Source organism: Hemiscyllium ocellatum, chromosome 17 (assembly GCF_020745735.1).
Source record: "Hemiscyllium ocellatum isolate sHemOce1 chromosome 17, sHemOce1.pat.X.cur, whole genome shotgun sequence".
NCBI classification, from domain to species: Eukaryota; Metazoa; Chordata; class Chondrichthyes; order Orectolobiformes; family Hemiscylliidae; genus Hemiscyllium; species Hemiscyllium ocellatum.
In genome coordinates this window covers 71,899,765-71,914,420 of record NC_083417.1, presented here as the reverse complement: position 1 = coordinate 71,914,420, position 14,656 = coordinate 71,899,765, and the positions used below count along the sequence as shown (strand labels likewise).

General features: G+C 46.2%; 1 protein-coding gene across 8 annotated transcripts in view; it reads left to right on the top strand.

The window, feature by feature from the left end:
- Nucleotides 1-650: 650 nt before the first annotated feature.
- LOC132823810 (oxidative stress-induced growth inhibitor 1-like) overlaps nt 651-14,656 on the top strand; it is a 31,128-nt gene continuing 17,122 nt past the window's right edge. The window contains exons 1-3 of one of the 8 annotated variants that reach the window (XM_060837852.1): nt 655-743; nt 3,685-3,817; nt 11,637-11,757. In XM_060837852.1, the coding sequence (XP_060693835.1) occupies nt 11,697-11,757 (61 nt within the window). In that variant the 5' untranslated portion in view covers nt 655-743; nt 3,685-3,817; nt 11,637-11,696. Of the gene's footprint in view, nt 744-776; nt 1,244-3,504; nt 3,602-3,684; nt 3,818-11,633; nt 11,758-14,656 lie in introns of those variants that run through there. The other 7 variants (XM_060837850.1, XM_060837849.1, XM_060837854.1 and 4 more) reach the window with 7 other exon arrangements.

Sequence of the window (14,656 nt, the reverse complement as noted above, 5' to 3'; positions counted from 1 at the left end):
GGGGAGTGGGGGCTGGGGAGGAGGGGAAGAGGGGAGGGGGGAGGGGGGAGGGGAGGGGGGAGAGGGCGGCGGGAGAGAGGGGAAGGGGGGAGGGGGGACGAGGGGGAGGAGGGAGAGGGGGAGTGGGGAGTGGGGGAGTGGGGGAGTGGGAGTAGGGGGAGGGGGAGTGGAGTGAGGGGAAGAGGGGGAGTGGGGGGAAGATGGGGGTGGGGGAGGGGGAATGTGGGGGGAGAGGGGGAGGGGGAGGGGAGTGGGGGGGAGGGTGAGTGAGAGGGGACGGGGGGAGTGGGGGGGATGTGGAGGGGGGGAGGGGGAGTGGGGAGGTGGGGAGTGGGGGGAGGGGGAGGGGAGGGGGCGTGGGGGTGAGGGCGCGTTGGGGAGAGGGGGATGTGAGAGGGGGAGTTGGGGTGTGGTTGGGAAGGGTGTGGGGGCAAATGGATGAAGGGTAAAGATCGAGAGAAAAAGGATGGTGTGGCAGAGTCGTGCCCGGAGCTAAGGAATGTGCAGCTGTACCGTGGGAGATGGGTTGTAGTTATTTTCTCAGCTTTAATCCACAAACACACCACCTCCACCCCACTGCACGGGGATAAATCATTCCCATGGCCGCTAAATTAGTGAGGTCCCTGCGTGTGTATTTTGTGGTTGTTCTACCTGCAGGTCCGGGCATCGCTTGCCTTTCCCCCTGTATCCGTGAAGCGTCTGGGGGACAGCTCAGTGGCAGAGAGTAGAAGGGGAGTGCGCGGGTAAGGAGAGTCACTTTCTCTTCCTTTGGAGGATGTTACAGGGACAGCAGCCGGGTTTCTCTAACAACACCGTCAGAGGCCAGCTCTCTGCATTTCTCAAACTGAATTTAATTCTGAGACCCATCCAAGCCGAGTTTCCAGAAACCTCTCCATTATCACGCCCACTCTCCCCCCTCAGTGTAGATGAGCCACTGCTCTTTCTAAGAATAATCTCGCAGCCCGAATGGAAACGTTTAACCTTCTGGTTGCTGTCGGAAGTGGGAATGGTTTGTGATTATCACAGGGTGTTCAAGTGCAGCTTAACTGGAGAACGGCGTCTAATCAATTCTAACACAATGTTGTAAAATCGTGCACAATGCAGTCAGCTCCTGGAAAATGATTTTGAGAAACCTCAGGGATTTCGGTTCAAAAACCTTCCGCCATGAAACATGAGTTTTAGAAAGAACCATGTTCTCTCAGAAGCAGGAAGTGAACACTTCCTGTTTAAACAGGACTGTGAGGTGAGTGAGAGGTTTTTTTTAAGGCCTGGATGTCGATTTTATTTTTGGTCCTGCTTTCAAATCTTTCCTGACTGGACTGTGAAACGCTGTAAGGTTTGGCACAGTCCAACCGACTGTGGGGTGTTTCCCGATCGGTTTTTTTTTGAGTGGAAAGGATATTAAATAGATAAGGCGGTCTCCCTCAGCGGGCGACACTCCGCCCCCTCTCCCTGATTCAGGAACTCAAACCTGTGTGCTTGGTTTTCACATTGTAGGATTGACTGGAGTGGGGTTTGAACCCAGTAGCTTCTGGTTCAGAGATAAATCACAGGCAAGTGTAATCAAATGCTGTACTCAGCCTTCCACATGCACCTCTACTCTCTCCTACAGGGGGCACTCTACCGGCCCCACCCTTGTCCTCCTGAGACATCAACTCACTGCCCACTAGAGTGAAGGGGATGCTTCAACTTCCCCCACCCTGCCCCATCCAGAGGAGCTGAAGAAGCCATCTTGCCCGTAAAGGGGCCACAACGGCCATATCGCCGTCTCCAGTTTCCTTTAAGGGTCTACATCCATATCCCAGCCCCTGCTAAGTGCGGTATATCTGGTTTGCTGTATATTCATTTCCATTGGAGGGGGCACATCGACTCGTCTCTGTCTTCCTGTCACATCCAGAACTTTTCAGGATGCCATGTTCTTGGAATCCTGTATTCCCCAATGAAGGGCTTTTGCCTGAAACGTCGATTTTACTGCTCCTCGGATGCTGTGCTTTTCCAGCACCACTCTACTCCAGAATCTTGGAATCCTAGGTCTTCTAAGACGTTGGAGAAAGTAAGGACCGCAGATGCTGGAGATCAGAGTCATAAAGTGTGGTGCTGGGAAGGTACAGCCGTCAAGCAGCAGGAGAGTCAAAATTTCAAGTTCTTCATCAGGAATGCTTGGGGGCGTAGGTGGGCAAGGGGGCTGAAGATAAATGGGACGGAGGCAGGATTCTGGTCTCCAGCATCTGCAGTCCTCACTTTCTCTTAGCTGATCATAACCTTACTACAAAGCCTCTTCCAAGTCTCTCTCACTACACCCATTCCCCCCCCCCCCCCATCTCTTCTGCCCTGAAGCTTTTCAGCCGTCTTATCACCATCACATTTGTCAACCAATCACATTCCTCTCATTTGCCTCTTAGCCCCCTTGGGGTCCCCCTATTCCTGATGAAGAGCTTATGCTTGAAACCTCAAGCCTCCTGCTCCTTGGATGCTGCCTGACCAGCTATGCTTTTCCAACTTCTAAGCCAACCTGCGTTTTCTTATATTCATTAAGTGTTTGAGGGATCTCAATCACTGAAACATTGGCTGAGTCTGGTATCATGTTGAGGCCTGTTCAACTATTCGCAACATATAGCAGTGACCAGAAATGGGAATTTGTAAATATTGTCACCCCACCCCAACTCAGAGGCACAGATTCTGGGGATTACAATGGTACGTGTTCCTGCCTTTTGGGGCAACCTTTGTTTAAGATTATTCATAAAATCATTCTATGTTTAGATAGGCCCAGAGAATGAGAACAGAGTGGATCTTACTGAATGCCAAGGGAAGTATCAGCCTCTCAAAGAATCCAAGAAAAACCACAAATAAATCTCTGAGGGATAATACAAGGAAGTAGAGAATTCCAGTGAGATGAAGCTGAAATTTCTTTCTCAGGCGCAGATGAGTGAGATTGAGATGTAGAATAAAGGCAGAGTAATTATGATTAAGGGAGAACTACACATAGACACAGAGGGAAAGAACCACAGAAGTAAAGACACAGACAGGGGAAAAAAGCCAGACACACAATCACAGAGAAAAACACACAGAAACAAAGAGAGGGAATCGCATATAGGTATATAGAAACATACAAAACCAGAAAGTGGACCGAGAAAATAAAGATTCACAGAGTTGAAAAAGTTACAAAGCAGGCGTTGCATGGGAACAGATAAACACACTAAACCTAAAACATAGAAGTTGAGAGTGAGAGACACAATGTGAGTTTCTTGCATTAAATTGTTTCTGGCTGAGTGTGTGAGCAGGCTCTCACTGTCAGTATGAGGTCAGCGTGTGAAGGGTCATGCTGTGGAGTATGTGCCTGATCCTCTTGTCCCTCTCAGATCTGTACCCTTCCTCTCAATCTGCCAAGTCACCTCAACCTCCCAGGGTGTTTGTGCTGAGTCACGCTCTCGCAGCTTTTTCTCTCAGCTTCCCCCTCCCACTCAGGCTCCTCCCTGGCTTTTTAATCACTGATATAATCAGGAAACAGACCCAGGAGAGTGTGCAGTTTGCTGGGAGTCTTTATCCTCACAGAACTCATTCCCGTGTAAAACAGCTTTCTCCCTGGTGCCTGACCCAGCAGGTAAGCCGGATGTTTGATTGTATAAACCTGGGCTGTCATTATCCTTTCCCCCTGCAATGTTTTTGCTTGTTTTAATTTTTCAGCACAAGAGCTCATTTGTCACGTGCCTGCATTTGGTGGATGTCTGTCAGCTGTTCAGCTGTGGATGGTCTCACATCATGCTCTCTGACTGGAGTCATTGTATAGAAACCAGGAACTAGAACACCACAGGTTCAAGTATGTACCACACCACTTCCCCTCTTCCCCTCCCAGCCACCAATTCTAGCTGTCAGCACCTAGACTGGAGTACCGTACCCAAACTCAGCCAACTCAACATAAATTCTTGGGTGGCAGCCATGCCCCAATTTGTCTCAGTACGACAGTGGTGGCTGAGAGAGGTGTGGTGATGTACACTACAATTGTGGGTCACTTAGAACCATGGAATCCTGACAGTGTGGAAACAGGCCATTCAGCCAATCGAGTCCATACTGACCCTCAAAAGAGCATTCCACCCAGATCCACTCCCTCTGACACTATACCTGGAACCTTGCATTTCTCGTGGTTAATCCGAGACTAGCCTGCGCATCCCTAGAAACTATGGGCAATTTTGCTTGGCCAGTCCACCTAGCTGGAGCACCCAGACATGGCTGAATGTGCAAACTCCGTGCAGACAGTCACCCGAAGTTGGAATCGTACACATGCTCCAGCTACTGTGAGACAGTAGTGATAACCAGTGAGCCACCGTGCCACTCCTTGTGAAAGGACATACAATGAAATGTGCGATTATGGAGCTCTGTGCCTCATAAGGCAATGGAGACAAGGTCATTGAAGAGTTTGAACCATTTTTGTGTGTGTTAAAGGATTCGGTTGGTTGATCTTTCCTGGGCATGGGGTTAAAGGCTATTGGGGGCCAATGAGAATGTGGCATTCTGAGACCGATCAGCCATCACTTTATTGGATAGCAAACCTGGCTTAAAGGGCTGAATGGCCTACTTGTGCACTTAAATCATATGGTTGTGCCTGTTTTCTATAGTCTCAGCCCCTGTGAGGGGGTGAGGAACATGGTGAATTTCAGCTTGTGTTGGACTTGCAGTCCTATACTAATCCACCTGGGAACCAGGGATGTCCCAGCTCAATCCCTGCTTAGCTCAGAAGTTATCCTGGTAAACAAAGTGCTAACTTACATTGTTTTCGTCTCTCTGTTTTACCTTTTGTAAGTGGTTGCTGCAGAGAGAGGGAGGTGGTTGGAAGGAATAGGCCAATATTCGTCTCAATATTGAATTCCTTCACTTTACCGTCTTATATGAATGATGTCAGGGAGGAGTTAAAAAGAATAATTTAACCTCACAAATTCAAACTTTCTGGCCATTTACAATTAATCAGGCCTTCATGCCACATGAGCGACAAGATGCTGATTAAGTATAGGAACAGGCCCTTTGACCCACCATGTCTGTGTTGACAATGATGCTATTCGAAACTAATCCGATTTGCCTGCACTTGCTTGGTATTCCTTTGTTCCCTGCCTGCTCACGTTTGTCTGTCTACATGCCTCTTAAATGTTACTAATATATCTGGTTTTACAACCTCCCCTGGCAGCATATTCCAGGCATCTATCACCCTCTGGGCAAAAATGCATTTCTCCATTAACCTTTCCCCTTCTCAACTTGAACCTGTGTATAAACCATTGCATTTGATATTTCCAGCCTGGGAAAGACACTCTGACTGTCCACCCTATCCAGGCTCTTCATAATTTTCATAGAGTCCTAGAGATGTACAGCATGGAAACAGAACCTTCATTCCAACATGCCCATGCGACCAGATATCCCAACCCAATCTAGCCCCACCTGCCAGCATCCACCCCATATCCAACCCTTCCTATTCATCTATCCACCCAGATGCCTCTTAAATGTTGCAATTGTACTAGTCTCCACTATTTCTTCTAGTAGCTCGTTCCATACACATACCACCCTCTGCATGAAAAAGTTGCTCCTGAGGACTCTTCTTTATCTTTCCCCTCTCACCCTAAACCTAAGTCCTCTAGTTCTGGACTCCCCACCTCAGGGAAAGGATCTTGTCTATTTACCCTGTGCATGTCCCCCATGATTTTATAAACCTCCAGCCTGACCCCTCAGCCTCCGGTGCTCCAGAGAAAACAGCTCCAGCCTGTTCAACCTCTCCCAATAGCTCAAATCCTCCAACCCTGGCAACATTCTTGTAAATCTTTTCTGAACCCTTTTAAGTTTAGCAACATTCTTCCAGTCGGAAGGAGATGAGAATTGCATGCAATATTCCAAAAGTGGCCTAACCAATCTCCTGTATAGCCTCAAAAGTATTCTCCCAATTCCAATACTCAATACTCTGACCAATAAAGGAAAGCATACCTGTCTACATGCCTCTGAAATGTTACTACTGTATCTAGTTTTACAACCTCCCCAAGCAGCATGTTCCAAGCACCTATCACCCGCTGGGCAAAAATGCATTTCTCCATTAAGCTTTCACCTTCTTCACTATCCTATCTACCTGCGACTCCACTTTCAAGGAGCTATGAACGTGCACTCCAAGGTATCTTTGTTCAGCAACACTCCCTAGGACCTTACCATTAAGTGTATAAGTCCTGCTAAGATTTGCTTTTCCGAAATGCAACACCTAAATTGAACTCCATCTGCAACTCCTCAGACCATTGGCCCATCTGATCAAGATCCCATCGTAATCTGAGGTAACCTTCTTCGCTGTCCACTACACCCCAATTTCGGTGTCATCTTCAAACTTACTAACTATACCTCTTATGTTCACATCCTAATCATATACTTCTATCAGGTTGCAGTGGTGGAGCACTTTGGGACCAGCGGCCATAATTCTATTAGATTTAAAATAGTGATGGAAAAGGATAGACCAGATCTAAAAGTTGAAGCTTTAAATTGGAGAAAGGCCAATTTTGATGGTATTAGGCAAGAACTTTCAAAAGCTAATTGGGGGCAGATGTTCACAGTAAAAGCTGGAAAATGAGAAGCCTTCAGAAATGAAGTAACAAGAATCCAGAGAAATTATATTTCTGTGGTAGGGATACGGAATGTTGGATGACTAAAGAAATTGAGGGTTTGGTTAAGAAAAAGAAGGAAGCGTATGTCAGGTATAGACAGGATAGATCGAGTGAATCCTTACAGTATAAAGGCAGTAGAAGTATACTTTAAGAGGGAAATCAGGAGGGCAAAAAGGGGACATGAGATAGCTTTGGCAAATAGAATTAACGAGAATTCAAAGGGTTTTTACAAACACATTAAGGACAAAAGGGTAACTAGGGAGAGAATAGGGCCGCTCAAAGATCAGCAAGGCAGCCTTTGTGTGGACTGCAGAAAATGGGGGAGATACTAAATGAGTACTTTGCATCAGTATTTACTGTGGAAAAGGAGATGGAAGATATAGAATGTAGGGAAATAGATGGTGACACATTGAAAAGTATCCATATTACAGAGGAGGAAGTGCTGGATGTCTTGAAATGCATAAAGGTGGAGAAATCCCCAGGACCTGATCAGGTGTACCCTAGAACTCTGTGAGAAGCTAGAGAAGTGATTGCTGGGCCTCTTGCTGAGATATTTGTATCATCAATAGTCACAGGTGAGGTGCCAGAAGACTGGAGATTGGCTAACGTAGTGCCACTGTTTAAGAAGGGTGGTAAGGACAAGCCAGGGAACCATAGACTGGTGAGCCTGACCTTGCAGTGGGCAAGTTGTTGGAGGGAATCCTGAGGGACAGGATGTACATGTATTTGGAAAGGCAAGGACTGATTTGAGACAGTCAGCATGGCTTTGTGCATGGGAAATCATGTCTCACAAACTTGATTGAGTTTTTTGAAGAAGTAACAAAGAGGATTGATGAGGGCAAAGTGATTGATGTAATCTATATGGACTTCAATAAGGCATTTGACAAGTTTCCCCATGGGAGACTGATTAGCAAGATTAGATCTCTGGAATAAAGGGAGAACTAGCCATTTGGATACAGAACTGGCTCAAAGATAGAAGACAGAGGGTGGTGGTGGATGGTTGTTTTTCAGACTGGAGGCCTGTGACCAGTGGAGTGCCACAAAGATCAGTGCTAGGCCCACTACACTTCACCGTTTGAATAAATGATTTGGATGTGAGCATAAAAGGTATAGTTTGTAAGTTTGAAGATGACACCAAAATTGGAGGTGTAGTGGACAGCGAAGAGGGTTACCTCAGATTACAACAGGATCTGGACCAGATGGGCCAATGGTCTGAGAAGTGGCAGATGGAGTTTAATTCTGATAAATGCGATGTGTTGCATTTTTGGAAAGCAAATCTTAGCAGAACTTATACACTTCGTGATAAGGTCCTAGGGAGTGTTGCTGAACAAAGAGACCTTGGAGTGCAGGTTCATAGCTCCTTGAAAGTGGAGTGGCAGGTCGATAGGATAGTGAAGAAGGCATTTGGTATGCTTTCCTTTATTAGTCAGAGTATTGAGTACAGGAATTGTGAGGACATGTTGCGGTTGTACAGGACATTGGTTAGGCCACTGTTGGAATATTGTGTGCAATTCTGGTCTTCTTCCTATTGGAAAGATGTTGTGAAACGTGAAAGGGTTCAGAAAAGATTTACAAAGAAGTTGCCAGGGCTGGAGGATTTGAGCTATAGAAAAAGGCTGAACAGGCTGGGGCTGTTTTCCCTGGAGCGTCAGAGGCTGAGGACTGACTTTATAGAGGTTTACAAAATGATGAGGGGCATGGATAGGATAAATAGACAAAGTCTTTTCCCTGGGGTTGGGGAGTCCAGTTGAGAGGGCATAGGTTTAGGGTGAGAGGAGAAAGATATAAAAGAGACCTAAGGGGCAACATTTTCACGCAGAGGGTGGTACGTGTATGGAATGAGCTGCCAGAGGAAGTGGTGGAGGCTGGTACAATTGCAACATTTAAAAGGCATTTGAATGGGTATATGAATAGGAAGGGTTTGGAGGGATATGGGCCGGGTGGAACTAGATTAGTTTGGGGTATCTGGTTGGCATGGATGAATTGGACCGAAGGGTCTGTTTCCATGCTGTACATCTCTATGACTCTCCTTTACATTTAACATACTCCAAATCAGGCAACATCTTGTAGCTTTCTTCTGCACCCTCTCCAAAGCCTCCACGGCCTTCCTATAATGTGGTGACCAGAACTGTACATAGTACTCCAAATGTGCCCTGATCAAAGTATTATACAGTTGCAACATGACTTGTCAATTTTTATATTCCGTGCCATGACTAATGAAGAAAAGCATGCTGTACACCTTCTTTACAACCTTAACCACTTGTGTTGCCACCTTTGGGATGTGCATCACAAGATCCCTCTGTATACCAATGCCCTGACATTTACAGTATACTTTCCTCTTGCATTTGACTTCCCAAAATGCATCACCTCACACTTGTCTGGATTAAACTCTATCTGCCATGTCTCTGTCCAACTTTCCAGCTGATCCATCTCCTGCTGCATCCTTTAATATCCTTCCTCAATATCCATCGCTCCATCAATTTTCATGTCATTAACAGTTGGGACAGCAGCGTTTTCCGGACAGTCTTTACACTGTCGGCTGCTTGGCTACAGATCCGAGATCCCAGGCTCTGCCTGCCAAAGGCAGGTTCTCCTACTGTTGTGCACACTTCCATTGGTCAGGACAAGGGACAGTGCTTACATCCCCTGACCTTAAACCTTTCTTTCAGCAAGCCCTCTCTTCTCTCACCCCAAGGTCTCTCTGTTTGATAGCACTTACTAGGGCCCTGCCAATAACTGTCTAAGTCTTACTGTGCTTTGCCTTATCAAAATGCAACACCTTGAATTCATTTGGATTAAACTCCATTTGTCATTCCTCAGCCCACTGGCCCAGGTATCTCGGGAATGATGGTTTTGCAGGGTGCTTTAGAATTTTCTGAGGGTGATAAAGGCTCCATTATAAGCCTTGAGCCATAACAACAGGCCAAGTGCAGTGAACTATTGAATCATGTGGAGTTCTCAAGGATGGAGCTATTCAGTGCCGAGTTATGCCACTGGACAAAACTGGGGTGGATTTACTTGGGAAGAGCTAACCTGAACAGACTTATCCAAGATAGAGTTTTTTTTTAATGATAGCTACCTAGTATGAAACCATATAGAATGGAGTTTTCTTGGTTGGAGTTGACTGGGATGATGCTGTCCAGAATGGATAGAGTTTTCCAGGCTGGAATTTTCCAATATGGAACTATTGGGTTGGAGAAAGCCAGGGTGTGATTAGTGAAGTTTGACCTGAATCAGAGTTATTTACAATGTACACAAACTGCCTGCCAGCCTTCCTGATAGTAATCTGCTCAAGTAGTGTCGGGTGTGTGATGTAACATGTGCTCGTGACACTTCCTGTGTTGATTCTGCAGAGTCAGTGCTTATCGGGCTCAGTTACACAATTGCACGATAGATCACTCACCCTGTTTTTATGCAATTGCATCTCAACAAATGCATTAACACTGTCAAAAAAGCGGCAAGGTAACTGTCCAGTTGGGATCAGACATGGACTGAGAAGATTAAGGGTTTGTGTAACAATGGCCTGCCCATCTGCTGGTGGGATAAAGTCATTAACTGGGAGGCAGTAGGCGAGGATCGAATGATGTGACGATGGATACATCTTAGAATTTTACTTAATTACTTTTTGAAGATCAAGAAATACTTGTCAGATTTATCTTCAGGAGGTTGGGTCCCAAACAGTGATGGGGTGGAGGGCTTATGGGACAGGCAGCCTCCTATTTCCTTTGTTCTCTTGTTTAGTTCTGAAGAGCTGTAAAATGTAAATTAAATGAGTTTCTGACTCAGCATGAATTGTAAATGGGTTTCACCATAAGTTTTGAGAAATGGCGCATCAAATTGCACGTAACTAATATTTTCTGAATGCAAAAGAGCAGAAATGACACCAAATCATTCTTCCAGAACATCATAGGTCCCAGAACCTAGATCCCATAGGAGGTTATCAATTGACTATATGTTTGTAATGATTCAGCAGAAAAAATTCTTATTGGAAAGTGCAAGTAGACTTATTTTAATTAACAAGATGTTAAATAGCATTTCAATTAAACAAAGTGGGGAAAAAAAACAACAAACAGTGGCTTAGTGATTAGCACTGCTACCTCACAGTGCCTTGGACCCAGGTTCGACTACACCCTCAGGCAATTGTCTGTGTGGAGTTTTGTACATTCTCCCCATATCTATATAGGTATCCTGCCACAGTCCAAAGGTATGTGGGTTAGGTGGACTGGCAATGCTAAATTGCCCCATAGTGTCCAGGGATGTGCAGGTTAAGTGGGCTAGCCATGGGAAATGCAGGGTTATAGGGACCGGGAAGGAAGGTGGGTCACAGTGGAATGCTCTTTGGAGAGTTGGCATGGACTCAATGGGCCGAATAGCCTGATACCACATTGTGTAGGGATTCCAAGGAAAAGTATGTTTAATAGAAACTAAAGCGTGTGGTATCTCCAAACAGAAGCAGCAGGCATGGTCACTGAATCCAGACAGGCACATGTCACTCTCTGTCCCCTTCCACTCTCAACCTCCCTTTGCTCTATGATCCCATTTAGCCAGACCTTTGCTGATCTGAGAAAGCACAAACTATTGAATCAGCAAACTTCAATATGGTAAAATCCCAACTGAGCCAATTACTTTGGACATCCTGACCCTTGTAACAGGGTTAGTTGGACACTGGGCACAGTGCGGGTTTAATCAGACACTGGATACAGTAAGGAGTCCATCAGGCGCTGGGCACGGTGTGGGGTCTGTCAGGCGCTGGGCACGGTGTGGGGTCCATCAGGATCTGGGCACAGCGTGGGGTCCGTTCAGGCGCTGGGCACGGCGTGGGGTCCGTTCAGGCGCTGGGCACGGCGTGGGGTCCGTTCAGGCGCTGGGCACGGCGTGGGGTCCGTTCAGGCGCTGGGCACGGCGTGGGGTCCGTTCAGGTGCTGGGCACAATGAGGGGTTAACCCAGCAGGCCTTTTATTCCATAGTATCCCGCTGGTGACATTTAACCTCTACCGTTCCTGTTGTTGCAAGCAGACAGCAAGCTTTACCGGAAAGAACAGTGACTGTGCATGTGTGCCTGAACTTGGAAAGACAATGGAGGAAACTGGATCATCCTCGTCACCGGGAATCAGTCCAATCCCTGTCGTTGTAATCGGTACGTTCAGCTTCAAATCTCCCCCTGGCACGCTCAGTGTCCGTGTCAAAATTTTTCAGTTATCCCCCCGCGCTCTCTGACTCGCTTTGTCTGCCTCTCTCCCCTTTTTCTCAGGGTCTCTTAGCTACCAGCCTGTCACTCCCTTGCTTTGGAACTTTTAAAACCCACAACCCTGACTAGCCCATAAGCTCTGCTTCTACACTTTGTTCCCTCTGCTATTGTCTTACCAGGTGTTTGTCTTTGCCAAGTCCCAAAGTATGTTCAGACTTCCCAGTCACTAAAAAGCCCAACCAGTTCTAGTTGGGCAGAAAGTTTTGGGAGTGTGGCTGACAGAAGAGACTAGGCCTCAAATACACAGTGTAAGCTGTACGTGACCCTGCTTCCTCTAGGTGTGCCATTTGAAAAGTGATATTTTAAATGTTGCATCTTAATGCCTTGCTGATATTTTTGGATTTGGCATCATTTCTGGTGCTGGTAATCTGTGGCTCCAAATCACACTGGGATAAATAAAGGATATTCAGTCCATAGTCTTTTTTTACTCATTGGCAAATAGGGTTAAGGAGAATCCAGAAGGTTTTTACAAATACATGAAGGACAAAAGGGAGGGACCGGGGCCCCTCAAAGGTCAGCAAGGCAGCTTTGTGTGGAGCTGTAGGAGACGAGGGAGATACTAAATGATTATTTTGCGTCAGTGTTTACTGTGGAGAAAGTCATGGAAGATATAGAATGTAGGGAAATAGATGGTGACGCTTTGAAAAATGTCCATATTACAGAGGAAGAGGTGCTAGGTGTCTTGAAATGCATAAAGGTGGATAACTCCCCAGGACCTGATCAGGTGTACCCTAGGACTCTGTGGGAAGCTAGGGAAGTGAGATATTTATATCATCGATAGTCACAGGTGAGGTGCTGGAAGACTGGAGGTTGGCTAACATGGTGCCACCATTTAAGAAAAGTGGTAAGGACAAGCCAGGGGACTATAGACCAATGAAACTGATGTCGGTGGTGAGCAGGTTGTTGGGAGGGAATCCTGAGGGACAGGATTTACACATATTTGGAAAGGCAAGGACTGATTAGGGATAGTCAACATGGCTTTGTGAGTGGGAAATCATGTCTCACAAACTTGATTGGGTTTTTTGAAGAAGTAACAAAGACGATGAGGGCAGAGTATAGGACGTGATCTATATTGACTTTAGTCAGGCGTTCGACAAGGTTCCCCATGGGAAACTGATTAGCAAGGTTAGATCTCATGGAATACAGGGGGAACTAGCCATTTGGATACAGAACTGGCTCAAAGGTAGAAGACAGAGGATGGTGGTGGAGGGTTGTTTTTCAGACTGGAGGCCTGTGACCAATGGAGTGCCACTACATTTCATCATATCAGATGGGCCAATGGGCTGAGAAGTGGCAGATGGAGTTTAATTCAGATAAATGCAAGGTGCTACATTTTGGGAAAGCAAATCTTAGCAGGACTTAAACACTTCATGGTAAGATCCTAGGGAGTGTTGCTGAACAAAGAGACCTTGGAATGCAGGTTCATAGATCCTTGAAAGTGGAGTCACAGGTAGATAGGATAGTGAAGAAGGTGTTTGGTATGCTTTCCTTTATTGGTCAGACCATTGAGTAAAGGAGTAGGGCGATCACGTTGCGGCTGTACAGGATGTTGGTTAGGTCACTTTTGGAATATTGCGTGCAATTCTGGTCTCCTTTCTATCGAAAGGATGTTGTGAAACTTGAAAGAATTCAGAAAAGATTTACAAGGATGTTGCCAGGTTAGAGGATTTTGACTATAGGGAAAGGCTGAAGAGACTGGGGTTGTTTTCCCTGGAGCACCAGAGGCTGAGGGTGACCTTTCAGAGGTTTTATAAAATTACGATGGGCATGGGGTAGGGAGTCCAGAACTAGAGGGCGTAGGTTTAAGATGAGAAGGGAAAGATATGAAAGAGACCTAAGGAGCAACTTTTTCATGCAGAGAGTGATGCGTGTATGGAATGAGCTGCCGGAGGAAGTGGTACAGGCTGGTACAATTGTAACAATTAAAAGGCTTCTGGATGGGTATATGAATAGGAATGGTTTAGAGGGATATGGGCTGGGTGCTAGAAGTTGGGACTAGATTAGGTTGGGGATCTGGTCAGCATGAATGGGTTGGACTGAACGGTCTGTTTCCATGCTGTACATATCTGACTCTGTCACTCTCTTACTAGGGAGGTGCAGTTTTTCACTCTTCAGATCAGTGTCACGTGCAGTTATAGAGTCATAGAGCTGTACAACATGGAATTAAACCCTACGGTCCGAATCGTCCATATTAATCTCATCCCAATTGGCCCATATCCCTCTCAACCCTTTCTAGTCATATACCCATCCTGATGCCTTTTAAATGCTCTAATTGTACCAGCCTCCACCATATCCTTTGGCAGCTCATTCCATAAAGACACTGCCCTCTGCATGAATAGGTTGCCCCTTAGGTCCCTTTTATATCTTTCCCCTCTCCGCTTAAATGTATGCCCTCTCTGTTTGGACATCCCTACCCTGTGCAAAGATCTTGTCTATTTACCCTATCCATGTCCCTCACGATTTTGTATACCTCTATAAGGCCATTCCTCAGCCTCTGATGCTGTAGGGAAAGTAACCTCAGCCTATATAGCCTCTCCCTATAGCTTTCACCCTGGCAACGTCCTTGTAAATGTTTCCTGAAACCTTTTCAAGCTTTGTAACATAGCAGGGAGACCAGAATTGAATGCTGTATTCCAAAATGGTCTCACCAATATCCAGTACAGAAGCAACATGACATCCCAACTCCTATACTCAATGCACTGTCCAATCATAGCAAGTGTACCAAATGGCTTCTTCACTATCCTGTCTACATGCGACTCCACCTCCAAGGAACTGTGAAGTTAAAAGT